Source organism: Coregonus clupeaformis, chromosome 18, assembly GCF_020615455.1.
Source record: "Coregonus clupeaformis isolate EN_2021a chromosome 18, ASM2061545v1, whole genome shotgun sequence".
Classification (NCBI taxonomy): Eukaryota; Metazoa; Chordata; class Actinopteri; order Salmoniformes; family Salmonidae; genus Coregonus; species Coregonus clupeaformis.
The window spans coordinates 5,298,390-5,325,602 of NC_059209.1; the positions used below are offsets into that span (position 1 = coordinate 5,298,390).

A 27,213-nucleotide genomic window follows, 5' to 3' on the forward strand; every position below is an offset into this window, starting at 1 on the left:
CCCAACTCTGTAGTTGGTGAAGAAATGGTGCAATGTAGTTGTTGACTGCGCTGCTGCCTTTGCTGGATGACATGCCTTCATCAATCAACTAGTTGACTTGTTGTGGTCCTTCACAGCAGACACCAAACAAGCCACACTTGCGAGGAGTTAAAAAGTAGATGGGACCTGGCTGCATAGGGTCAGAAGGATAGTGCACCTGCAAACAACAACAGAAGAGCATTAAGATCAATTAAAATCATTTGTCTCACCCCTGTCAGTCTGTCTTTATACAGCTCAGTGAAAGGCATTTTCCTGCTTCCCATATACAGTACTAGTCAAAAGTTTGGACACACCTACTCATTCTATGGTTTTTCTTTATTGTTGCTATTTTCTACATTGTAGAATAATAGTGAAGACATCAAAACTATGAAATAACACATAGTGGAATCATGTAGTAACCAAAAAGTGTTAAACAAATCAAAATATATTTTATATTTGAGATTCAAATAGCCACTCTTTGCCTTGATGACAGCTTTGCACACTCTTGGCATTCTCTCAACCAGCTTCATGAGGTAGTCACCTGGAATGCATTTCAATTAACAGGTGTGCCTTCTTAAAAAAGTTAATTTGTGGAATTTATTTCCTTCTTAATGCGTTTGAGCCAATCAGTTGTGTTGTGACAAGGTAGGGGTGGTGTACAGAAGATAGCCCTATTTGGTAAAAAACCAAGTCCATATTATGGCAAGAACAGCTCAAATAAGCAAGAAAACGACAGTCCATCATTACTTTAAGACTATATGGAACATTTCAAGAACTTTGAAAGATTCTTCAAGTACAATCGCAAAAAACCATCAAGCGCTATGATGAAACTTCCTCTCATGAGGACAGCCACTGGAAAAGGAAGACCCAGAGTTACCTCTGCTGCAGAGGATAAGTTCAATAGAGTTACCAGCCTCAGAAATTGCAGCCCAAATAAATGCTTCAGAGTTCAAGTAACAGACACATCTCAACATAGCTATAGCCTCTGGTAACATTGAATATATGAGTCTACTGGTATGGTGCTGGAGATAAATCAACTTTAAAAACAGTGAATTGCCCCTCTAACATCTCTTCTATACCTCTATTTATCCTCATGACCTGTGAAATGAATGTAGAACAGTGAAGTGACCACAGCATGTGGTGGTGGTGTAGGGACAGAGCAGTGTGTGACTGTTTCCTGTGTTCAGTTTGACCCTGTATGAGGAGGAGTGTCGTGATCTGGAGGCTGAGATCTCTAGTCTGAAGGGAGAGTAGCTGGAGGTGCTGAAGGTAAGACTAGTGGCCATGTCTATAGTCAATGTGAGAAAACCACATGCAGTAGATCACAGTATTCTCTGCAGACACTGCAATCTACAGTGTGTGTGTGTTTGTGTGTACATATGGGTGTTTGTGTTGCAGTCAGAGGCCAACAGGGATGAGCAGTCTGCCAAACTCCCCAGCACCTCTTCTGGAAGGTAGAGTGGACATAATACGGAATGAGTGTAATATTAACAACTCTACCATAACATCTTTTATTACATCATCCTCATGACCTGAGTGAATGTAGAACAGTGAAGTGACCACAGCATGTGGTGGTGGTGTAGGGGAACAGAGCAGTGTGTGACTGTTTCCTGTGTTCAGGTTGACCCGGTCTGAGGAGGAGTGTCGTCGTCTGGAGACTGAGATCTCTTGGCTGGAGGAGAAGCTGAGTTTCATGAAGGTAACACTAGTGGTCATGTCTGAGAGGTCAAATGTCATTGTGATCAAACCACATATAGATCACAGCCACATACTGTGTGTGTGTGTGTGTTAAAGTTCCAACTGTAATCTATTTTATGATGATATTGAGAGACCAGTATAAATATTCTAGTATGTCTTAACAATATTAATATATTCATGTTATTTATTTTATATCAGTAGTCAGTTTTTCTATTCCTGCCTCACTGTTGTTATATTTGTTGTTTTAGATAATTTTGGATGTTGCAGTTCTGCTGCTGACAACTCTGGGAAAGCTCACTGGAGAACAGCTGAAGACATTTCAGTCTAAACTGACTAGTGTCCAGCTGCTTACTTTCCCTCCCATCCCAGAGAGCCGAGCTGGAGAACGCTGACAGACAGGTCATAGTGGATCAGATGGTGAAGAGATACGGCCCTGAGAGTGCTGTGGGGAAAACACAGAGGATCCTGAGGGGGATGGACCAGAATTATCTGGCAAATAAGTTAAAGAGAGATTACAATAGAGGTAACGTAGCAAGAATGTACATTGATCTATACATCACAATCACAGTTCAGTGTAGGTCTAATCAGAAAGAACATTCAACTGACTTCATAAAAAACATTCAGCAGACCTCTCTTTTAACATTTTTATTCATGATGTATCCAGGTGACCCCATTATGTTTAAACAGCAATCCAACATTCATTATATTCCATACATACAATCACCAATACAGTAGGGAAGATATCACAAACAGATTAGACTTTCTAATCATGGCTGTATATCTCTTCCTGAGCTGCCTAATCTGGAAAACGAACCAGAATGATCTGGTAGAGAAGTTAGAGAGAGATCAGAGAAGTAGGATTGCAGACAAGGACCCTAACTGTCTCTCTATCCCCCCTCCTATCTTCCCCTCTATTTCCCATGTTTCCCCTCTTTCCGCTCTGCTGCCTGGCCACTCTGGAGGAGCTCACTGAAGAACAGCTGAAGACATTTCAGTCTAACCTGACTAGTTGCAAGCCGTTTGGCTTTCCTCCCATCCCAGAGAGTCAGCTGGAGAACGCTTACAGACAGGTCATAGTGGGTCAGGTGGTGAAAGAGATTACGGCTCTGAGAGAGCTGTGGGGGAAAACACAGAGGATCCTGAGGGGGATGGACCAGAATGATCTGGCAGAGAAGTTAGAGATATATTACAGACACAGAAGAGGTAACACCGTAAAACTGTGTTAAGAAAAATGTATCATAAGCGTTCCTTCAAACAAAGACAACGTGATTTAAATGAATAATTGTTGATGAACAGGACAATGTTATACGACAATTATACTGTTATCTCTCTTCACTTCCTCTTCTATACCTGTATCTACCACAGAAACATGGTGGAGCAACTCATCAGACAGCTGACAGTGATGAATTTCTATGTCTTCGGAGGAAGTGGGCATAGGGCACTGGTAATGAAGGTAAGACTAGTAGCCATGTCTGAGAGGTCAAATGTCATTGCGAACAAACCACATATAGATCACAGCCACATGCAGTCTGAAGTGTGTGTTAGTGAGTGCTCACTGTCATAGTCAGTTCGACCCTCATATGTTAAAACACCTGTACTCACTGTCATAGTCAGTTCTACACTTCTACCCTCATATGTTAAAACACCTGTACTCACTGTCATAGTCAGTTCTACCCTCATATGTTATAACACCTGTACTCACTGTCATAGTCAGTTCTACAGTTCTACCCTCATATGTTAAAACACCTGTACTCACTGTCATAGTCAGTTCTACAGTTCTACCCTCATATGTTAAAACACCTGTACTCACTGTCATAGTCAGTTCTACCCTCATATGTTAAAACACCTGTACTCACTGTCATAGTCAGTTCTACAGTTCTACCCTCATATGTTAAAACACCTGTACTCACTGTCATAGTCAGTTCTACAGTTCTACCCTCATATGTTAAAACACCTGTACTCACTGTCATAGTCAGTTCTACCCTCCCATGTTAAAACACCTGTACTCACTGTCATAGTCAGTTCTACAATTCTACCCTCATATGTTAAAACACCTGTACTCACTGTCATAGTCAGTTCTACCCTCATATGTTAAAAACACCTGTACTCACTGTCATAGTCAGTTCTACCCTCCCATGTTAAAACACCTGTACTCACTGTCATAGTCAGTTCTGCACAATTCTACCCTCATATGTTAAAACACCTGTACTCACTGTCATAGTCAGTTCTACCCTCATATGTTAAAACACCTGTACTCACTGTCATAGTCAGTTCTACCCTCATATGTTAAAACACCTGTACTCACTGTCATAGTCAGTTCTACAGTTCTACCCTCATATGTTAAAACACCTGTACTCACTGTCATAGTCAGTTCTACAGTTCTACCCTCTATGTTAAAACACCTGTACTCACTGTCATAGTCAGTTCTACAGTTCTACCCTCATATGTTAAAACACCTGTACTCACTGTCATAGTCAGTTCTACAGTTCTACCCTCATATGTTAAAACACCTGTACTCACTGTCATAGTCAGTTCTACCCTCCCATGTTAAAACACCTGTACTCACTGTCATAGTCAGTTCTACAATTCTACCCTCATATGTTAAAACACCTGTACTCACTGTCATAGTCAGTTCTACCCTCATATGTTAAAACACCTGTACTCACTGTCATAGTCAGTTCTACAATTCTACCCTCATATGTTAAAACACCTGTACTCACTGTCATAGTCAGTTCTACCCTCCCATGTTAAAACACCTGTACTCACTGTCATAGTCAGTTCTACAATTCTACCCTCATATGTTAAAACACCTGTACTCACTGTCATAGTCAGTTCTACCCTCATATGTTAAAACACCTGTACTCACTGTCATAGTCAGTTCTACCCTCATATGTTAAAACACCTGTACTCACTGTCATAGTCAGTTCTACCCTCCCATGTTAAAACACCTGTACTCACTGTCATAGTCAGTTCTACACTTCTACCCTCATATGTTAAAACACCTGTACTCACTGTCATAGTCAGTTCTACAGTATGAAATGATACAGTCCACACATACAGTCTAGAGTAATTAACTAATCTCTGCATGTACACTATGAGTGGTGGGGGTCAGACGCAGTCGCGTACACACACAAGCACACAATAGACAAAAAGGCTGTGTGTGTGTGTGTGTGTGTGTGTGTGTGCGTGCGTGCGTGCGTGCGTGCGTGCGTGCGTGCGTGTGTGTGTGTAGGAGGAAGCTGCCTCTGAGATGGAAAGGAAGCCAGCAGGGGAGGAGAGTGGAGAACTCCCCTGCACCTCTTCTCTGGAATGTGAGTGAACATAGAGTATATTATCTATTATCTACCTGGTACAGCCAGGGCCACCCCTCAGAGTGGATATGAGTGGACATAGAGTATATTATCTATTATCTACCTGGTACAGCCAGGGCCACCCCTCAGAGTGGATATGAGTGAACATAGAGTATATTATCTATTATCTACCTGGTACAGCCAGGGCCACCCCCTCAGAGTGGATATAAGGTGGACATAGAGGTATGTTATCTATTATCTACCTGGTACAGCCAGGGCCACCCCTCAGAGTGGATATGAGTGGACATAGAGTATATTATCTACCTGGTACAGCCAGGGCCACCCCTCAGAGTGGATATGGTGGATGAACATGCACAGGTATCCTACTTTTTGAAGTGATTTGTTTGACAAGCAGTTGAAAGCATCATGACTGGTTGTGTTCATGCCACATGAAAAGTTCTTTGTTTTTACGTTAAATTACATATTTGTATCATTAAAAATAATAGAGACCCCCCGTAATTCATACTCTGTACTAGTCTGTTCTCTTCTGGTAAAGAATTGGACTGGCCACTCCTCAGAGCCTGGTTCCTCTCTAGGTTTCTTCCTAGGTTCCTGCCTTTCTATGGAGATATTCCTAGCCACCGTGCTTCTGCCTCTCTTGCTTGGTGTTTGGGGTTTTAGGCTGTGTTTCTGTATAAGCACTTTGTCACAACTGCTGATATAAAAAGGGCTTTATAAATAAATTTGATTGATTTGCTATAGGCACTGGTAAGATTGAATATATGAGTCTACTGGTATGGTGCTGTAGAGATAATAAACTTTAAAAGCAGTGAATTGTCCCTCTAACATCTCTTCTATACCTCTATTGCATCATCCTCATGACCTGTGAAATGAATGTAGAACAGTGAAGTGACCACAGCATGTGGTGGTGGTGTAGGGGAACAGAGCAGTGTGTGACTGTTTCCTGTGTCCAGGTTGACCCTGTCTGGAGAGAATCATCGTCGTCTGAAGACTGGAGATCTCTAGGATGAAGGAGAATCTGAGGTTCATGAAGGTAACACTAGTGGTCATGTCTGAGAGGTCAAATGTCATTGTGAACTAACCCCCTAAAGATCACAGCCACATACTGTGTGTGTGTGTGGAGTGTGTGTGAGGAGTGTGTGTGTGTGTGTGTTAGAGATTGAGATATTGTGAGACCAGTAGAATGATTCTAGTATGTCCTACCAATATTAATATATTAATGTTCTTTATTTTATATCAGTAGTCAGTATTTCTATTCTCTTCCTTATATCTTATCATCTTTGTTATTTTAGAGACCCTCCATGTTGGATGTTCCAGCTCTGCTGCTGACCACTCTGGAGGAGCTCACTGGAGAACAGCTGAAGACATTTCAGTCTAACCTGACTAGCGTCCAGCTGGCTGGCTTTCCTCCCATCCCAGAGAACCAGCTGGAGAACGCTGACAGACAGGACACAGTGGATCAGATGGTGAAGAGATACGGCCTGAGAGAGCTGTGGAGATCACACTGAACACAATGAGGAAGATGGACCTGGGTGATCTTGCTGGAGAAGTTAGAGAGAGATCACAGAGGAGGTAATTACAGATGTTGTTCATAGTCAGGATGTTGAGTGTTTCAAAAAGAGTCCCAGCTTCTTTACTATTTTGTTTTTATAACATATAAATGAGGATACAACATTTATGTCCCCTTTTGATAACACATCTCAGAAAGCTGGGTAACACCTCTATAAACGGTCAATATAGAGTTTGTCATTTCAACTGTTTTCTCCCTCAGTCCTCCAGGCCACCCAAAAAACGTTGAAGGAAATGCCAAGTTCCTCATCTCATAGTCCTCCTAGAACCCCAGGTAAGAGTGAAGGAGATGGTCCTACAGATGTAGGATCTTCATTTGATCACTCTTTTGTTGCTGAGAATTTTAGTATACGGCAGGAAATGCAAACTTGTCGTGTATTGGAGTTTTTAAACGTTTTCTGAAGTTTGTATTTTCCACTTGAATTGACCTAACCAAAAATGTATCAACCCCACAAAATGTCAATGAATTTAATATACATAATAGTTCACATTTCCTGTTGCTGCAGGATTATTTTCCTGCTGAAGCAAACTGGCTCAAATGAAGATCCTACATCTGTATTTAATACAAAGACAACTTTAAACCAATAACTAACAAAATTAGATATATACACTATTTCTGTGCAGATTCTCCTCTTCTCCTGGAACTCAATGAAACCATTGTTGGACAGGCCTTCACCTTGCCATCAGCGACTGATGAGACAATGGAAGAAGAGAGCCAGGACTGTGTCAGAGTGCATCTGTTTGACAGCTTACTTGAGGCCATGGACCCAGTTAAGCATCACAGAATGTAAGAGTAGGGGACCAGAGCCTGTGTACTACTGACCCTCCCATGGTAGAGAGAGAGAGAGAGAGAGAGAGAGAGAGAGGAGAAGAAGAGAGGGGAGAGAGAGAGAGAGAGAGAGAGGAGAGAGAGAGAGAGAGAGAGAGAGAGAGAGAGAGAGAGAGAGAGAGAGAGAGAGAGAGAGAGAGAGAGAGAGAGAGAGAGAGAGAGAGAGAGAGAGAGAGAGAGAGAGAGAGAGAGAGAGAGAGAGAGAGAGAGAGAGAGAGAGAGAGAGAGAGAGAGAGAGAGAGAGAGAGAGAGAGAGAGAAGTTGAATATGTTTCTATAAAACTACTCTTCAAAACCTTTAAAATCTATTGTTTTACATTTTAGAGGTCTCCTGAAAACTTTGAACCAGAAATCTACGATCGTGAGGGCAAGGGAGCATACAGGTAACTCAGTATTATTTTACTTGTTTTCTCATGAATAGTTTGTAAGGACAATGCCTCATTTTCAAATCATATTCAGGAAATGTAATTAAAATGTCATTCTTCATCATTGTTTGTTCCTACAGGTTCCAGTCCCCCAGTGCAGGTCTGTTCCAGTGCAGTATAACAGGCCTGGTGTTTAGGATGGAGGGAGAGGGAGAGGTGCTCTATAGGACAGTCCCCCTGGAACAGGAGGCTTCTAGCCCAGAGTGGCAAGAGACCTGCAGGACCCCTGTTCAACATCGACTGCCCTCAGAAGTCTGTCTGCCAACTACGCCTCCCACACTGTCAGATTCATTCTGGTGAGTATTTTCATGAATGGCCTAAACAAGAATGTAAATTAATTTGTTCATTGCCTCATTTGTCATTGCTGTTGTAGTATATCAGAGAAAGCACAATGTTCTCTTTTGGGAGATTCTCAATTGTAAAAGTCTGCCTAAAAATAGTAGTAATAATAATAATAGTAGTAATAATAGTAATAGTCGTCATAGTAATAATAATAATATTAGTAATATATGGCCATTTAGCAGACTTACAGTCATGCGTGGATATTATCCTCGACTCCTCAATCCTCCTTTCCTCCGAAAACCCAAAAGTGGCCATATGTAGGAGAGTGTCAATTTGTTAAAAGGTGAACGGAGATAATGATCATAGTAATAATAATCATAGTAATAATAGTAGTAATAATAGCAATAATAATATTGATAATAGTAATAATAGTAATAATAATATGGAGAACGGAAGATGCTCAGGTCTATCCTCCTGCGGAATCAGCCCTTTTAAACAGCTGTTGTTTTCTCATAAGAGAGAAGCATGCCTATCTTATAAAAACAATACTTCTCCTTTTATCTATAAAACGTCTAGCACAACTAACTACATTTCTTTTTACCACTTTACACATGTAATCTAAGATTCCACCCCTGTAAATGTAATTTGCCTGATAACGCGCTAGTGGAGGAGAGTCTCGTTTCATACAAGCGCATTTGTTTCCACATTCCCTCTCTTAACCTCCTCTAACCTTTGACCTTTTTCCAAAGGAGGCAAAGGGAGTATGCAGAATTGAGGAAATCCAATTGAGATTCTGTTTCTTTCCTAGAGGGTGGATGTGACTTCCTGTCTGTAGCCCATATGACTGATGATGACAAAGTGGAGTTTATCCATCCTCTTGAGATAACAGATACACATGTCATAATAAACATCACTGGATTCTCTGCTTATGGTGATGTCACGGATGATGATGCTCCCATCTCCCCTATCCACGGGCTTGTGTTGTTATTCCACCAACTGTTTGTCCCTGAAGAGAGGTCCATCCTGAATGTGTTGTTGCTTCCCAGAAATGTTGTGATCAGGAGGTAAGCATAACTAAGATTTCAAACCCCACTTCTATCTGGCTAGAATTCCATCAAGCTGGCAGTGTCAAACACACAACATAGAAAAATAACATTTTCTCTGTGCCACAAGAATGCATGTTAATATAGTTGTTGACACCAAACCAGAATCAAATAATTCTGACAAAGTACTTGATGGGTCGCTTGATTTAGCTTTGAGTTTGCACAAGCGTGTATTTTATTGAAGCACAATTTATCTGTCCATTGTTGATTCCCAAGGTGCAGGATGTGAGGAAGACAAGGAATGGATACAAAGAGACCTTGATTGAAACAACTCCTCACTGCAATCTAGACCCCGAACAAAACATATATCCTCTCCACAAATATTACACATGGATACAGGATCAACCGAACAGTAATATCTATAAGCCATAAAGAGATTCCAACTTTAGATATTTCTTTAGCTGTGACCTCAGTATATTCACATTACATGTAAGATCGTAGATACTGACTCTTGCTTTTTGTGTTCTAGACAGCAGCATTTGTGGATTTCCAGTCCGATGAAAACTACTTCCCCACATTTCAGGTTGTTCTTAGAAACTGTTGTTAAAGAGTTTGATCTTCTTCTGAAAGAAAAGGGCAGTACTGAAAATGTATGGAACGGACTTGTCTCGTTGCCAGGTAACAGACATTCAGAGCTCAAATCCAATCAAATGAAGTCAGACCTGTTTGTACTGTTACATGTTTTAGTTCTCTTACAGCGTTATTGTTATTGAATGATGATGTCATTATATCACATGATTATGGTTGGTTATAATGAATATACCTTTTATCAGATAGTAAAACACCATCTCTTTTCATCCACAGCCTCACCAACAGAACTCACCTCTACAGGTACTGTTGACCTTCCACTGACATTCACCATCAATATAAACCCCCTCAATAACAAACTAGAGATTCATCACCATTATAAACCTCTCAATAACAAACTAGAGATTCATCACCATTATAAACCTCTCAATAACAAACTAGAGATTCATCACCATTATAAACCTCTCAATAACAAACTAGAGATTCATCACCATTATAAACCTCTCAATAACAAACTAGAGATTCATCACCATTATAAACCCCCTCAATAACAAACTAGATTCGTCACCATTATAAACCTCTCAATAACAAACTAGATTTGTCACCATTATAAGCCTGTCAATAGCAAACTAGAGATTCATCATCATTATAACCCTCACAAAGCCAATAACAAACTAGAGATTAGTCACCATTATAAACCTCTCAATAACAAACTAGAGATTCATCACCATTATAAACCTCTCAATAACAAACTAAAGAAAGTTCATCTTAGACAGTATCTTATCATCCTATATAGGATTTTAATACATCGTTTCCCCCTCCCAGTTTCAGCTGTTTCCCTTGCAGCCCCTCCTGCCAACCCCTCTACCCTCCCTGGCAAAGCCTTCATCAGAAATCACAGGATTGTTCTAGAGACTCGCCTGGGACTCTTGCAGCCCATTCTCTCGCATCTGGAGTATCACAAAGCTCTGAATGCTGAGGAGAGGGAGGAGGTGGTCAGCAAATCCATGAAGACCCAACAGAACCAAGCCCTGCTGGACATGGTGGTAAGGAAGGGGGCTCGCGCCCAGGAACACTTCTACCAGGTCCTGAAGGAAGTAGATCCCTACCTGGTCGAAGACCTGGAAGAGCAGACAGTCTGAGACAGGTGCCATGGATACCACCTCACAACCTTTAGAAGATATCAAAACATTTATCAGCGACTGAGAGCAGTACTTTGAGGAGGAGCCATCCTGACCAGAGGTGGTTGGTGTGTAATGTGATTGGACCCCATTCTCACCAGCACTCCCATCAGTCTGTAGTTTTACTATACAAGCCCCAGGTCTCAGGCAAGGTGACATCACTGTGAGGCTACTGTCTACCAGACAACCTACCTGTGTTACTCTGGTACACTGGCTGCAGACTACAAGATCAGGGACTATATTCTTTATAGTCTCCCAATATAAAGGAGGAATATTTATGTTTTATATTTGTAAATATCTGTATATTGAATTTCTATCTGGAACATGTTGAATGTTTGATCATCCTGGACAGGTCTCAGGCAACAACATGTGAGACTTAACATCTAGCAGACAACTGACTGGACAGCTGCACTGGCTGAACACAATATCAATATATATCTCTGTTTAGATATAGTGTATATGTTTATATAATGGTATCTTTAAGAGCATCTTTTAAATTGTAATGTCATTATGTTCCAACAATAGGGACTAGTGGGCTCCTTTTTATGATGGATAAAGAGAAATAGGTGCAAATATCACTCTTCAGATTAGAAATATATCCTTTATAACAAAATATATTTTAAGGTATGACCTTTCAACCATATCGACATTAATCAGACTGAATCTCAGGGACTAATTTCACTCTCAGGGAAATATGGTATATTTTGTAATGTATAAATATCTGGGATAGTGTTTTGTAATTGCATGAATCGAAACTATTTAATCTCTCAATTCAATTCAATTGGAATCAGCAGTAGGGGGAAGCAGCACCACTGGCCTCCCCACCACCTTTGTTATTGTTTTTGTTGCCTAGCTGCGGAGCGGCGTGCAACATGGTAACAGAATTGCAGTTCATATTGTGCTCTTCTATCGCGTGCAATGATGTCTGAGGGGAAAACAGTGTGGTTGTTCCCAATAACTTCTTTGTTGTTGTAATATCTCGAACGGACGTGGCTGTTTCACCATGAACGATTCCAGCTTTAATCGGACTGAATGACAGGCACTCATTTCACTCTCAGGGAAATATGTTATATTTTGTAGTGTATAACAGGGTTGTGGTCAGTTACGAATTGAATTGAGAATGCCTCAAATTCCAATTAAATTATTTCATTTGAATTAAATTTGAATTGAAGGAGTAACCAGGATACAGAATTGCAATGTGAATTTGAATAAAGGGAAATAGAATAGAATTCTCTGAAATGAAAATGCCTCTTCTATTCTATAGGTGTAGTCTATACATATACATCTTGTCAATCTCCTTCATTTTGTTCCTTTTGTAAGATAAACTATGTCTTTCTCTCTCTCCCATGAGATACACTCTGTCTCTCTCCATCTCTCTCCCATGAGAACTCTGTCTTTCTCTCTCTCTCTCCCATGAGATACACTATGTCTCTCTCTCTCTCTCCCATGAGACACTCTGTCTTTCTCTCTCTCTCTCCCATGAGATACACTATGTCTCTCTCTCTCTCTCCCATGAGATACACTCTATGTCTTTCTCTCTCTCCCATGAGATACAAAAGTCAAGGGGTCTGAATACTATGACATTTATCAGAGACAGAGAGCAGTACTTTGTGGAGGAGCCATCCTGACCAGAGGTGGTTGATGTGTAATGTGATTGGACCCCATTCTCACCAGCACTCCCATCAGTCTGTAGTTTACTATACAAGCCCCAGGTCTCAGGCAAGGTGACATCACTGTGAGGCTACTGTCTACCAGACAACCTACCTGTGTTACTCTGGTACACTGGCTGCAGACTACAAGATCAGGGACTCTATTCTTTATAGTCTCCCAATATAAAGGAGGAATATTTATGTTTTATATTGTAAATATCTGTATATTGAATTTCTATCTGGAACATGTTGAATGTTGAATCATCCTGGACAGGTCTCAGGCAACAACATGTGAGACTTAACATCTAGCAGACAACTGACTGGACAGCTGCACTGGCTGAACACAATATCAATATATATCTCTGTTTAGATATAGTGTATATGTTTATATAATGGTATCTTTAAGAGCATCTTTTAAATTGTAATGTCATTATGTTCCAACAATAGGGACTAGTGGGCTCCTTTTATGATGGATAAAGAGAAATAGGTGCAAATATCACTCTTCAGATTAGAAATATATCCTTTATAACAAAATATATTTTAAGGTATGACCTTTCAGCCATATCGACATTAATCAGACTGAATCTCAGGGACTAATTTCACTCTCAGGGAAATATGGTATATTTTGTAATGTATAAATATCTGGGATAGTGTTTTGTAATTGCATGAATCGAAACTATTTAATCTCTCAATTCAATTCAATTGGAATCAGCAGTAGGGGAAGCAGCACCACTGGCCTCCCCACCACCTTTGTTATTGTTTTTGTTGCCTAGCTGCGGGCGGCGTGCAGCATGGTAAAAATAATTGCAGTTCATATTGTGCTCTTCTATCATGTGTGTAATGATAGGTCCCGTGTAGCTCAGTTGGTAGAGCATGGTGCTTGCAACGCCAGGGTTGTGGGTTCGATTCCCACAGGGGGCCAGTATGAATTTATTTATTTTTTTAAAGTGTATTTACTAACTAACTGTAAGTCGCTCTGGATAAGAGCGTCTGCTAAATGACTAAAATGTAAAAATGTAATGATGTCTGAGGGGAAAACATTGTGGTTGTTTATAGTAGCTTCTTTGTTGTTGTAATATCTCAACGGACGTGGCTGTTTCACCATTATGGATTCCAGCTTTTATCAGACTGAATGTCAGGGACTCATTTCACTCTCAGGGAAATATGTTATATTTTGTAGTGTATAACAGGGTTGTGGTCAGTTCCGAATTGAATTGAGAATGCCTCAAATTCAATTAAATTATTTCATTTGAATTAAATTTGAATTGAAGGAGTAACCAGGATACAGAATTGCAATGTGAATTTGAATAAAGGGAAATAGAATAGAATTCTCTGAAATGAAAATGCCTCTTCTATTCTATAGGTGTAGTCTATACATATACATATTGTCAATCTCCCTTCATTTGTTCCTTTTGTAAGATAAACTATGTCTTTCTCTCTCTCCCATGAGATACACTATGTCTCTCTCTCTCTCTCCCATGAGATACACTCTGTCTTTCTCTCTCTCTCTCCCATGAGATACACTATGTCTCTCTCTCTCTCTCCCATGAGATACACTCTATGTCTTTCTCTCTCTCCCATGAGATACAAAAGTCAAGGGGTCTGAATACTATGACATTTATCAGAGACAGAGAGCAGTACTTTGAGGAGGAGCCATCCTGACCAGAGGTGGTTGGTGTGTAACGTGATTGGACCCCATTCTCACCAGCACTCCCATCAGTCTGTAGTTTACTATACAAGCCCCAGGTCTCAGGCAAGGTGACATCACTGTGAGGCTACTGTCTACCAGACAACCTACCTGTGTTACTCTGGTACACTGGCTGCAGACTACAAGATCAGGGACTATGATGTTTTTAATAGTAATAAAATACATTATTTTAAATTACTGAGTATGTTTACATGCACAGTAATATAATTAATAGTAATATATTAATCTGACTATCCAGCATGTAACCATACTCACTGTAGTGCATATGTGAATATGATAATAATATAATAATATGATGGTATTGTTGAACTTTTTACATTATGTCATTACCTTTATAAACACAATATTCTCTGATGATTTAGTGGAATGAATAGAAAATAATGGGGTACGAGAATAGAACACAACACAACACAATACAACACAACACAACAACACAATACCACACAATGCAACGCAACACAATACAACACAACACAACACAATGCAACGCAACACAATGCAACGCAACACAATGTATCTAAATACTTGACTAATCCCTGAGCAGGAAGTGTCGGGAGTTGAAGGAGTGAAAGGCAGCAGCAGTACAGTAAATTAAATGACTGAGAAACTCACTGTTATTTTATCATTCAAATGTTACTGAGATTTTACATTTACAGTCGCTCTTATCCAGAGCGACTTACATTTAGTGAGTGCATACATTATTATTATTATTTTAAAAAATTCATACTGGCCCCCCGTGGGAAACGAACCCACAACCCTGGCGTTGCAAGCGCCATGCTCTACCAACTGAGCTACACGGGACTACGTTAGATATGATCAAGTACGTTAGATAATTACATTTCTAAAGAACAATATGGATAGATAAATAGTGTTTTCCAGTCTTCTATGCAACCTTTCTCTTGTTACTTCTGGATTGTTGAAATTGTTAAATAAAAGTTGAAAGTCGTAGGCTCGAATGTACTGTTTTTTTTCCCGCTCAGAGTACAGGCCTCGGTGTACGCTCATTCCTTCGACGATAAACACAAATCCAACCATCACCCCTGGTGAGACAAAACCGTGACTCGTCAGTGAAGAGCACTTTTTGCCAGTCCTGTCTGGTCCAGCGACGGTGGGTTTGTGCCCATAGGTGACGTTGTTGCCGGTGATGTCTGCGAGGACCTGCCTTACAACAGGCCTACAAGCCCTCAGTCCAGCCTCTCTCAGCCTATTGCGGACAGTCTGAGTACTGATGGAGGGATTGTGCGTTCCTGGTGTAACTCGGGCAGTTGTTGTTGCCATCCTGTACCTGTCCCGCAGGTGTGATGTTCAGATGTACCGATCCTGTGCAGGTGTTGTTACACGTGGTCTGCCACTGCGGGACGATCAGCTGTCGTCCTGTCTCCATGTAGTGCTGTCTTAGGCATCTCACAGTACTGACATTGCAATTTATTGCCCTGGCCACATCTGCAGTCCTCATGCCTCCTTGCAGCATGCCTAAGGCACGTTCACACAGATGAGCAGGGACCTGGGCATCTTTCTTTTGGTGTTTTTCAGAGTCAGTAGAAAGGCCTCTATAGTGTCCTAAGTTTTCATAACTGTGACCTTAATTGCCTACCGTCTGTAAGCTGTTAGTGTCTTAACGACCGTTCCACAGGTGCATGTTCATTAATTGTTTATGGTTCATTGTACAAGCATGGAAAACAGTGTTAAAACCCTTTACAATGAAGATCTGTGAAGTTATTTGGATTTTTACGAATTATCTTTGAAAGACAGGGTCCTTAAAAGGGGACGTTTCTTTTTTGCTGAGTTTAGATACTCATTTTACTTTAATGTGAATGTTTTACAATAGGTTAATGGTAGCCACATCTCCGAATAACAGCACACCCTGGAGGTTAACGTTAATGGCTACTTCCTGATGTAGCCTATGTTAATTTCTCACAGCTGATGGGTTGATTGCTCTTATCCTCCACGGGATCAGTGTCCCCTTTACGGGACGGTTGAGCTAACGTGCGCTAATGTGATTAGCATGACTGTTGTAGTAACAGCAAACTTTCCAGGACATAGACATGTCTTATATGGGCAGAAAGCTTAAATTCTTGTTAATCTAACTGCACTGTCCAATTTACAGTAGCTATTACAGTGAAAAAAATACCATGTTATTGTTTGAGGAGAGCGCACAACAACAAAAAAACGTATCACGGCAACTGGTTTGATACATTCACCTCTGAAGGTAAATAATGTACTTACATTCAGTAATCTTGCTCTGATTTGTCATCCGAGGGTCCCAGAGATAAAATGCAAACACTTTGTTTGATAAAAATGTTTTATTCAAATGTAGGAACTGGAATCTACAGTTTGAACCCCTGCTATCTTTGGCTCCACACCCACCCCGCCCAGCCATCTAGATGTGTGAAAGTGAATGTATAAGCTAATGATCCCTCATGTATGACATTCCTGGGAGTGTGTAAACTTACATTTTGTATTACCATATCATTGTTGTATGTTCTCTATAGTTATGCACTTGAAAATGTATCAATTGACCAATTCGGCACATTTGGGTAGACTTGATACAAAATAGTCCAGTATTGCAATGCTTCACTGGATCAATCTGAAACTTTGACACACACTGCTACCATCTAGTGGCCCAAAATCTAAATTGCGCCTAAACTGCAATATTATATCATTAAGATGATGGAACAAAAAAGAAAAAAATTTAAACTCATGTTTTTCTGTTTGTATTATCTTTACCAGATCTAATGTGTTATATTCTCCTACATTAATTTCACATTTCCACAAACTTCAAAGTGTTTCCTTTCAAATAGTATCAAGAATATGCATGTCCTTGCTTCAGGTCCTGAGCTACAGGCAGTTAGATTTGGGTATGTCATTTTAGGCGGAAATTGAAAAAAAATTGGTGTGATCCTTATGAGGTGTGGGCCACATGTTCAGGAAGGAAATAAGGTAGGCTAGGCTACGTTTGATTGAACATAATAATTAATATTCGGTACAGTCGGCTGTCCATCCCTGGACTTTGTGTCAAAAATGGATCCATCTAAGGTAAGAAGAATAGGTTTGAAAGTAAACCGATTAGGCCAATGGTGTTATGCCGTGGATGATTGATGTTAGTCCTTGGAGAAGTTTGATGTAACTAGGTAGGCTACACCAGTGTTCACAATCAAGATCACCTTCGCAGTCAAAAAGCAAGCAGAGATCTACCGCTCAGATTTATTTGTAAAACAGTACTTAAAAAATGTAAGCCTATGCAACATTAATAAAAACTGTTATGTGGTAATGAAGTTTGTTCATTCGGGCTAACACATTATCACAGCATATTGGCTATATGCCTGGCCTGTCAATATTGTTCTTCTAAAACCATATTATATTTCAAAACTCGAGCTTTGATAACAAAATAGGTCAGTTGTTGTAATACTTGTGAGGTACAGCTGAGCATAAATTGAATTAATTTGCTTTTTCATTTTACTGGACTGATGGTACCTGCATCTGATGGTCAGTCTCAGCGGAGGGAGAGAGCAGCAGAGGGTCCGCCTCTCTCACTGACCCTGCTCTCTCCTTTCCTCCAGTGAGACATGTACAAATTCATGTTGTTTCTTTGAGCAAGTGAAATATTCCTTGATATTAAAATAGACATGACAAGCTGCTAATATTAAAAACGCAGGCCTATCGATAATCTCGTCTACTAATTCATTGCAGCTGCGGCGCGAGAGGAAGTAGGGCGAACCTGTTTTATGTTTTGTAGAACTGTTAAATAAACAAGTGTTGACAGTGCTGAATAAAAACGTAAAAAGCAAACTCAAACAGCAGCTCTTTGCTGTATTCTTTGACAGTCTCTCTCTGGTCATGGTTTTAAAAGTTATTACATCTCATGTAGGCTGTGGGGTAGTGGAAGCTGTACTAGGCACGGTGGTTTGAGCTATCGATTGGCCAGTACAGTGGACGCACTTGATTTAACTACAGCTATCCTTGTTCAGACAAATTAAATGGTTCAAAAATGGGAACACTTTGCTCCGCGAAAAGTTGAATAAATAAATAAATAAATAAAGGAGCGCGATCGACTGGTTGTTGACCACTGGGCTACACCCACTAACACGGAAGTGAGAGATCATTTATTCGATCACAGATTCACATAATCTAGAGGTTCACATACTTTTTCCCACATAGAAATTGAATGTTGGATTAATTTCCTCAATAAAGAAAGTAAAAGGTACAATTGTTTTTGTTATTTGTTAAATCAGGGTCCCTTTATCACTTATTCGGATTTAGATGAAGATCTGATTACATTTTGGGTAAAATTCATGCAGAAATACAGAAAATGCTAAAGTTCACAAACTTTCTCTCAACACTGTAAGTAGATCATTGCAATTGTACTGTGTGTGTGTGTGTGTGTGTGCGTGTGTGTGTGTGTGTGTATGCTATAGTTAATTTCATGATTACATGGGATTATATATGAGAAATATTCTAGTACGCCTTAATATGAATATGTGTTTTGTTTTAAATCAGTAGCCAGTAATTCTATTCCCATCTTAAATTCGTTCACACTTGTTGTTTTAAACACCTCCATGTTGGATGTTCCAGCTCTGCGGCTGACCACTCTGGAGGAGCTCACTGGAGAACAGCTGAAGACATTTCAGTCTTACTTGACTATTGGCTGGATGTTAGGCTTTCCTCTCATCCCAGAGAGTCAGCTGGAGAACGCTGACAGACAGGACACAGTGGATCAGATGGTGAAGACATACGGCCCTGAGAGAGCTGTGAAGAACACACTGATGATCCTGAGGAGGAAGCAGCTGGATGATCTGACAGAGAAGTTACAGAGAGATCACGGAGGAGGTAACACAGCAAGACAATAGATCTGTCATTATACGATCGGTTACATGATGGGATGTTAAGAGATTATATTCACACAAGATCCATCCTGCTGTTGCTGAGCTGAAAATGTCAAGTAAAATGAAAAACAAAAAGCAACCTTGAAAGCAACTGACTCCATAATAACATTGAATAGGCCCCTCTTTAATTTATTGTGTGTATCCAGGTGATGTCATTGTGATTAAACAGCACTCAAACTATCCTACATAAAATCAATAACACAGTGGTTCAGTGGTTCAAAGACACTTACATTTTTTGTCTTGCCAATTCACCCTCTGAATGGCACACATACACAATCCGTCTCAACTGTCTCAAGGCTTAAAAATCCTTCTTTAACCGGTCTCCTCCCCTTCATCTACACTGATTGAAGTGGATTGAACACATGACATCAATAAGGGATCATAGCTTTTCACTTGGATTTACCTGGTCTGTCTATGTCATGGGAAGAGCAGGTGTTCGTAATGTTTTGTACACTAAAAATGTTTAGTATTATTGGAGATGGACTTTGAGGGTTACTTACAATGTCTCTCTCTCTCTGCAGCTCTCTCTCTCTCTCGCTGTACCTCTCTTTCTCTCTGTAGCTCTCTCTCTCTCTGTAGCTCTCTCTCTCTCTGAAGCTCTCTCTCTCTGTAGCTCTCTCTCTGTAGCTCTCTCTCTCTCTCTGTAGCTCTCTCTCTCTCTCTCTCTCTTTGTAGCTCTCTCTCTCTGTAGCTCTCTCGCTCTCTCTCTCTCTCTCTCTCTGTAGGTCTCTCTCTCTCTGTGTAGGTCTCTCTCTCTGTAGCTCTCTCTCTCTCTGTAGGTCTTTCTCTCTGTGTGCTCTCTCTCTCTCTCTCTGTAGCTCTCTCTCTCTGTAGCTCTCTCTCTCTAAAGGAAAGAAAAGGAAAATTACTGGTAGTTCTTCTAGTGTGTGTGTGTATGGAGGCATTGGGCAGCAAAGACACTGGAATCCAACAGGACAAAGATGAACTGTTCACAGTGAGGAGGAGAGGGGATGGAGACAGAAGAACAGAAAACAGGTAAACTTGACATGAAACATACTTCTATATCAGCAATATTTTCTATCTATTCTGTTGATTTGAATCTAGGAAACCCCAAAGCTGTCAGTCCTAGATCTGGATGAGCTGTTGGACTGTCCTCCCATCCTAGAGAGACCACTGAAGATGGACTGTCCTCCCATCCTAGAGAGACCACTGGAGATGGACTGTCCTCCCATCCTAGAGAGACCACTGGAGATGGACTGTCCTCCCATCCTAGAGAGACCACTGGAGATGGACTGTCCTCCCATCCTAGAGAGACCACTGGAGATGGACTGTCCTCCCATTCTAGAGACCACTGGAGATGGACTGTCCTCCCATCCTAGAGAGACCACTGGAGATGGACTGTCCTCCCATCCTAGAGAGACCACTGGAGATGGACTGTCATCCCATCCTAGAGAGACCACTGGAGATGGACTGTCCTTCCATCCTAGAGAGACCACTGGAGATGGACTGTCCTCCCATCCTAGAGAGACCACTGAAGATGGACTGTCCTCCCATCCTAGAGAGACCACTGAAGATGGACTGTCCTCCCATCCTAGAGACCACTGGAGATGGACTGTCCTCCCATCCTAGAGAGACCACTGGAGATGGACTGTCCTCCCCATCCTAGAGAGACCACTGGAGATGGACTGCCCTCCCATCCTAGAGATCCCACTGGAGAAGGACTGTCCTCCCATCCTAGAGAGACCACTGGAGATGGACTGTCCTCCCATCCTAGAGAGACCACTGGAGATGGACTGTCCTCCCATCCTAGAGACCACTGGAGATGGACTGTCCTCCCATCCTAGAGAGACCACTGGAGATGGACTGTCCTCCCCATCCTAGAGAGACCACTGGAGATGGACTGTCCTCCCATCCTAGAGAGACCACTGGAGATGGACTGTCCTCCCATCCTAGAGATCCCACTGGAGATGGACTGTCCTCCCATCCTAGAGAGACCACTGGAGAAGGACTGTCCTCCCCATCCTAGAGAGACCACTGGAGATGGACTGTCCTCCCATCCTAGAGATCCCACTGGAGATGGACTGTCCTCCCATCCTAGAGAGACCACTGGAGATGGCTAACAGTCTCAACACAGGGTAGTGTGAACACCCAGGGAGAACACCCAGAGGATGGACAAGGAGTTGGGAAGAGAAAGGGGTAACAGCTATACAGCTAATATATTCATCTGGAACAAACATCTGGAAGTTTTATAGAAAACATGATGATTGATCTATATTTGGTTCTCTTTAGGTTCTCCTCTCTTCCTGGAACACCATCACATGGTAAGACCCTCACTGGACTGAGAGAAGGACTGAAATTAAAAACTATTCTTCACACTATTGGTTGAATTACAGTATCTATTGTTTCTACATTTTAGAGTTCTCCAGATGAATTTACACCTGAAATCCATGATCAGGACAACAGGGAGAATACCGGTAATTTGATATATTTAATGTTTCTTATTGGTAGTTTGTATAAAAGAAGGACAATACCTTAAATCCAGGAAATGTAATTAAAATGTCATTCTTCACCATTGTTTGTTCTAGGTTCCGGTGCCCCAGTGCAGGTCTGTTCCAGTGCAGTATAACAGGCCTGGTGTTTAGGATGGAGGGAGAGGGAGAGGTGCTCTATATGACAGTCTCCTGGAACAGGAGGCTTCTAGCTCAGAGAGGCAAAGAGACCTGCAGGACCCCTGTTCAACATCGACTGCCCTCTGAAGTCTGTCTGCCAACTACACCTCCCACACTGTCAGATTCATTCTGGTAAGTATTCATTTCAAGACCGAACACGCCCCCATTCTCACCGACAGGGCTGTAGTGGAGCAGGTTGAGAGCTTCAAGTTCCTTGGTGTCCACATCACCAACAAACTATCATGGTCCAAACACACCAAGACAGTTGTGAAGAGGGCACGACAAATCCTATTCCCCCTCACGAGACTGAAAAGATTTGGCATGTGTCCTCAGATCCTCAAAAAAGTTCTACAGCTGCACCATCGAGAGCATCCTGACTGGTTGCATCAGGCAACTGCTCGGCCTCCCGACCTTAAGGCACTATAGAGGGTAGTGCGTACGGCCCAGTACATCGCTGAGCCCAAGCTTCCTGCCATCCAGGACCTCTATACCAGGCGGTGTCAGAGGAAGGCCCTAAAAATTGTCAAAGACTCCAGCCACCCCTAATCATAGACTGTTCTCTCTGCTACCGCACGGCAAAGCGGTACCGGAGCACCAAGACTAGGTCCAAAAGGCTTCTTAACAGCTTCTACCCCCAAGCCATAAGACTCCTGAACAGCTAATCAAATGGCTACCCGGACTATTTGCATTGTAATATATCTGAGAAAGATCTAAATGTTCTCTTTCTTTCCCAGGTGGTGGATGTGACTTCCTGTCTGTAGCCCATGTGACTGATGACATCATTGAGTTTATCCATCCTCTTGAGATAACAGAAACACACATCATAATAAACATCACTGGATTCTCTGCTTATGGCAACGTCCATGAAGAAGATGCTCCCATCTCCCCTATTCAGGGGCTTGTGGTCCTCTGTAGCTCAGCTGGTAGAGCACCGGGCGCTTGTAACGCCAAGGTAGTGGGTTCGATCCCGGGACCACCCCATACACAAAAAAAATATATGCACGCATGACTGTAAGTCGCTTTGGATAAAAGCGTCTGCTAAATGGCATACTATACTATACTATATTGTTATTCCACCAACTGTTTGTCCCTGAAGAGAGGTCCATCCTGAATGTGTTGTTGCTTCCCAGTAATGTTGTGATCAGGGAGGTCAGCATAACATTTCATACCCCACTTCTATCTGGCTGGAATTCCATCAAGCTGGCAGTGTCAAACGCACAACATGGAAACAATAACATGTGCCCTGTGCCTCAAGAATGCATGTTCATATACTAGTTGAAATCAAACCAGAGTCAAGTAATTACGTCAAAGTACTTGATGTGTGCTTGATTTAGCTTTGAGTTTGCACTTTTGTGACTGTTTCATTCGTTCCATTATGCAAGGAAAACTAAAGTAAGCACAGCTGATTGAAACTAACAAAGCAGATATGTATTGTGATGAAAACATATGACCTACAAGCAACATGTATTTGATTGAACCACAATTTATCTGTCCATTGTTGATTCTCAAGGTGCAGGATGAGAGGAAGACAAGGAATGGAGACAAAGAGACCTTGATTGAAACAACTCCTCACTGCAATCTAACCCCGAACAAACCATACATTCTCTCCACAAATATTACACATGGATATAGGATCAACCCAACAGTAATATCTATAAGCCATGAAGAGATTACAACTTTAGATATTTATTTAGCTGTGACCTCAGTATATTCACATTACATGTAAGATCGTAGATACTGACTCGTGCTTTTTGTGTTCCAGACAGCAGAATTTGTGGATTTCCAGTCCGATTAAAACTACTTCCCCACATTTCAGTTGTTCTTGCGAACTGTTGTTAAAGAGTTTGATCTTCTTCTGAAAGAAAAGGGCAGTACTGAAAATGAATGGAACGGATTTATCTGGTTGCCAGGTAACGGAAATGTAGAGCTAAACTCAAATGAAGGTGTGGTGCAGGTGGAAGTAGTAGCATTAGGAATAGAAGTAGAATTACGGGTGTTGCTGTTATTAAATGATGATTGTGAAATGTTCTCATCAAGTCTTCTAGTTATATTAGTCTCATCCCTGATGGCCTCCTCATCACAAACAATGATAATGGTTATGTGTTGTAAAATGTATTATGTGTACACCTGCAGCTCCTGTCCAGGTCCAACCCCACGGGCCTGTGGTACCACTACCAGCAGCTCCTGTCCAGGTCCAACCCCACGGGCCTGTGGTACCACTACCTGCAGCTCCTGTCCAGGTCCAACCCCACAGGCCTGTGGTACCACTACCAGCAGCTCCTGTCCAGGTCCAACCCCACGGGCCTGTGGTACCACTACCAGCAGCTCCTGTCCAGGTCCAACCCCACGGGCCTGTGGTACCACTACCAGCAGCTCCTGTCCAGGTCCAACCCCACGGGCCTGTGGTACCACTACCAGCAGCTCCTGTCCAGGTCCAGCATCCTGGGCCTGCAGCTCCTACTGCTGTTGTCCGTCCATCTGTCCATGAAGATCGAATAGACTTGAGATGATCAAATCAGTGGCTTCCAAATAAATATGTAGTGAAAAGTGTTTATCCTAAAGCAGCAATCTGGGATTTAAATGAATTATATTTAATTGATTCCTGAAGAATATAACTTATAAATGCCTTGTGATGGAAAATTTTAGCATGTGAAAAGAGAGCCTTGAAAATGTTAATCTTGTTTTAGTGTCATAAATAATCCTTGGTTCCTGCCTGTGCTTGGTAAAGATATGAGGGGAGGGGCCGACATGACCCCCTCTTTAGGACCATCTGGCAGAACGCCCAGAATATGTTCTAAAGATAGGAGACCCCTTTACTTTTTCCACATTTTGTTACGTTACAGCCTTATTCTAAACTGGATTTTAAAAATGATCCTCATCAATCTCCACACGATGCCCCATAATGACAGTGAAAACAGATTTTTAGACATTTTTGCAAATATATTAAAAAGAAAAAAACAAATACCTTATAAGTATTCAGACCCTTTGTTATGAGACTCGAAATTGAGCTCAGTTGCATCCTGTTTCCATTGATCATCTTTGAAATGTTTCTACAACTTGATTGGAGTCCACCTGTGGGAAATTAAATTGATTGGATATGATTTGGAAAGGCACATGATTTGGTCACTGACAGAGCTCAAGAGTTCGTCTGTGGGATGGGGAGAACCCTCGAAGGACAGCCATCTCTGCAGCACTCCACCAATCTGGCATTTATGGTAGAGTGGCCAGACGGAAGCCTCCTCATTAAAAGGCACATGACATCCCGCTTTGAGTTTGCCCAAAGGCACCTAAAAGGCATTCAGACCATGAGAAACAAGATTCTCTGGTTTGATGAAACCAAGATTGAACTCTTTGGCCTGAATGCCAAGCGTCACGTCTGAGGAAACCTGGCACCATCCCTACGGTGAAGCATGGTGGTAGCAGCATCATGCTGTGGGGATGTTTTTCAGCTGCAGTATTCAGACCTTTTACTCAGTACTTTGTGAAGCACCTTTTGCAGCGATTGCAGCCTTGAGTCTTCTTGGGTATTTAGCTACAAGCTCAGCACACCATCACACCAGGTCCTGGATGGCAGGAAGCTTGGCCCCAGTGATGTACTGGCCGTACGCACTACCCTCTGTAGTGCCTTGCGGTGGCGGCCGAGCAGTTGCCATGCCAGGCAGTGATGCAACCAGTCATGTGCCTTTTACTGAGGAGTGGAGTGTTGCAGAGATAGTTGTCCTTCTGGAAGGTTCTCCCATCTCCACAGAGGAACTCTGGTGCTCTGCCAGAGTGACCATCGGGTTCTTGGTCACCTCCCTGACCAAGGCCCTTCTCCCCGATTGCTCAGTTTGGCGGGCGGCCAGCTCTTAGGAAGAGTCTTGGTGGTTCCAAACTTCTTCCATTTAAGAATAATGGAGGCCACTGTGTTCTTGGGGACCTTCAATGCTGCAGACATTTTTTGGTACCCTTCCCCAGATCTGTGCCTCGACACAATCCTGTCTCGGAGCTCAACGGACAATTCCTTGAACTCATGGCTTGGTTTTTGCTCTGACATGCACTGTCAACTGTGGGACCTTACATAGACAGGTGGGTGCCTTTCCAAATAATGTCCAATCAATTGAATTGACCAGAGGTGGACTCAAATCAAGTTGTTGAAACATCTCAAGGATGATCAATGGAAAGAGGATGCACCTGAGCTAAATGTTGAGTCTCATAGCAAAGGGACTGAATACGTATGTAAATAAGGATTTCTATTTTTTATTTTTAATACATTTGCAAACATTTCAAAAAACCTGTTTTTGCTTTGTCATTATGGGGTATTGTGTGTAGATTTATGAGGATTTTTATTTATTTCATCCATTTTAGAATAAGGCTGTAACGTACAAAAATGTGGTCTGAATACTTTCTGAATGCACTACATGTTTTATTATTTTAACATTTTCATCACATTCTTTCCCTAAATAAACACATGTATCGCATTCATTCATTAAATCATTTATTCCTTGAAAGAACAAAATGTATGAGATTATTTTGGTCCCAGATCCCCAAAGTGCAGTCATCATCAACAACACCATCATCATCATTTAACTGACTTGGTTCAGTTTGCACCAGACTGATGCATTTTCAACATTAAATATTTATCTAGAAACGATATTCAGTTCTGGATAACAGAACATCGTGTGGGATCAAACCCTCCAGTTTCCTCCCGTCATATACCTTCCCTCCGGTTGGGGGCGCCGTAGCAGAGTGGTCACCCGTTACCCTGATGACGTGTAAGTAGCAATGAGACCAGGAAGTGTGAACTAGGGGAGCTTTATAGTTTTGGAAAATTGATTATTTTCACTTGTTATCAAGGAATATAATTTATTCTGTAGTGAATAGGGGTATACTCTAGTTTTGTAACATATTACCAGCCGGCTAGCTAGCTTGTTAGCTACCATGGGACGACATGGAGGCGTTGGTTTAGCGGTTTTGTGCTCGTACTGGTGTTGGTCTTTTGCGAAAGCAAGAAGACACAAACTCGCCCTAAAGGTAAAATAACACCAATATTGCTTTAACGTTACTTAATGGTTTGTGTTCTCAGTTAATGTGTACTTATAGCCAATAATATACGAAATGGGGATAGTGCTAGTAAAGTTCCAAAAATGTAACTTGTTCAAAATGCATCACGCTAGCTAACTTTCATTTGCCCATTTCAGCCATACCTAAGCTAGCTAGCTAACGTGTAGCACATACGTCAGGGGATTTCTGCAACTCTGTTTGCTAGCTGCTATTAGCTAATTACATAGCTAGCTAATTAAATAGCCTGCTAGCGAGGCAACCTTTAATGTGTCTGATTTTTAACAACTAGAAAATGGTCAGTTAGCTAGCTGGCTAACGTTACATCAGCTGAGATGTTAAAGCATTCAGATAGCTACA

General features: G+C 41.6%; 1 protein-coding gene and 2 long non-coding RNA genes across 3 annotated transcripts in view; all 3 read left to right on the forward strand.

Moving 5' to 3' along the window:
* LOC121532576 overlaps nucleotides 1-7,328 on the forward strand; it is a 215,869-nt gene extending 208,541 nt beyond the window's left edge. Inside the window, exons 19-20 of the mRNA XM_045226749.1 lie at nucleotides 6,799-6,870; nucleotides 7,265-7,328. Coding sequence (XP_045082684.1) covers nucleotides 6,799-6,870; nucleotides 7,265-7,290 — 98 coding nt within the window. The 3' untranslated portion in view covers nucleotides 7,291-7,328. The remainder of the gene's footprint in view (nucleotides 1-6,798; nucleotides 6,871-7,264) is intronic.
* LOC123493061 lies at nucleotides 1,271-1,697 on the forward strand. Its single transcript, XR_006661952.1, has 3 exons — nucleotides 1,271-1,287; nucleotides 1,417-1,472; nucleotides 1,639-1,697. It is a non-coding gene; the product is annotated as an uncharacterized LOC123493061 (long non-coding RNA).
* Nucleotides 7,329-9,794: 2,466 nt separating the features above from the next.
* On the forward strand, nucleotides 9,795-11,060 carry LOC123493062. Its single transcript, XR_006661953.1, has 3 exons — nucleotides 9,795-9,852; nucleotides 10,039-10,065; nucleotides 10,588-11,060. It is a non-coding gene; the product is annotated as an uncharacterized LOC123493062 (long non-coding RNA).
* Nucleotides 11,061-27,213: the final 16,153 nt, after the last annotated feature.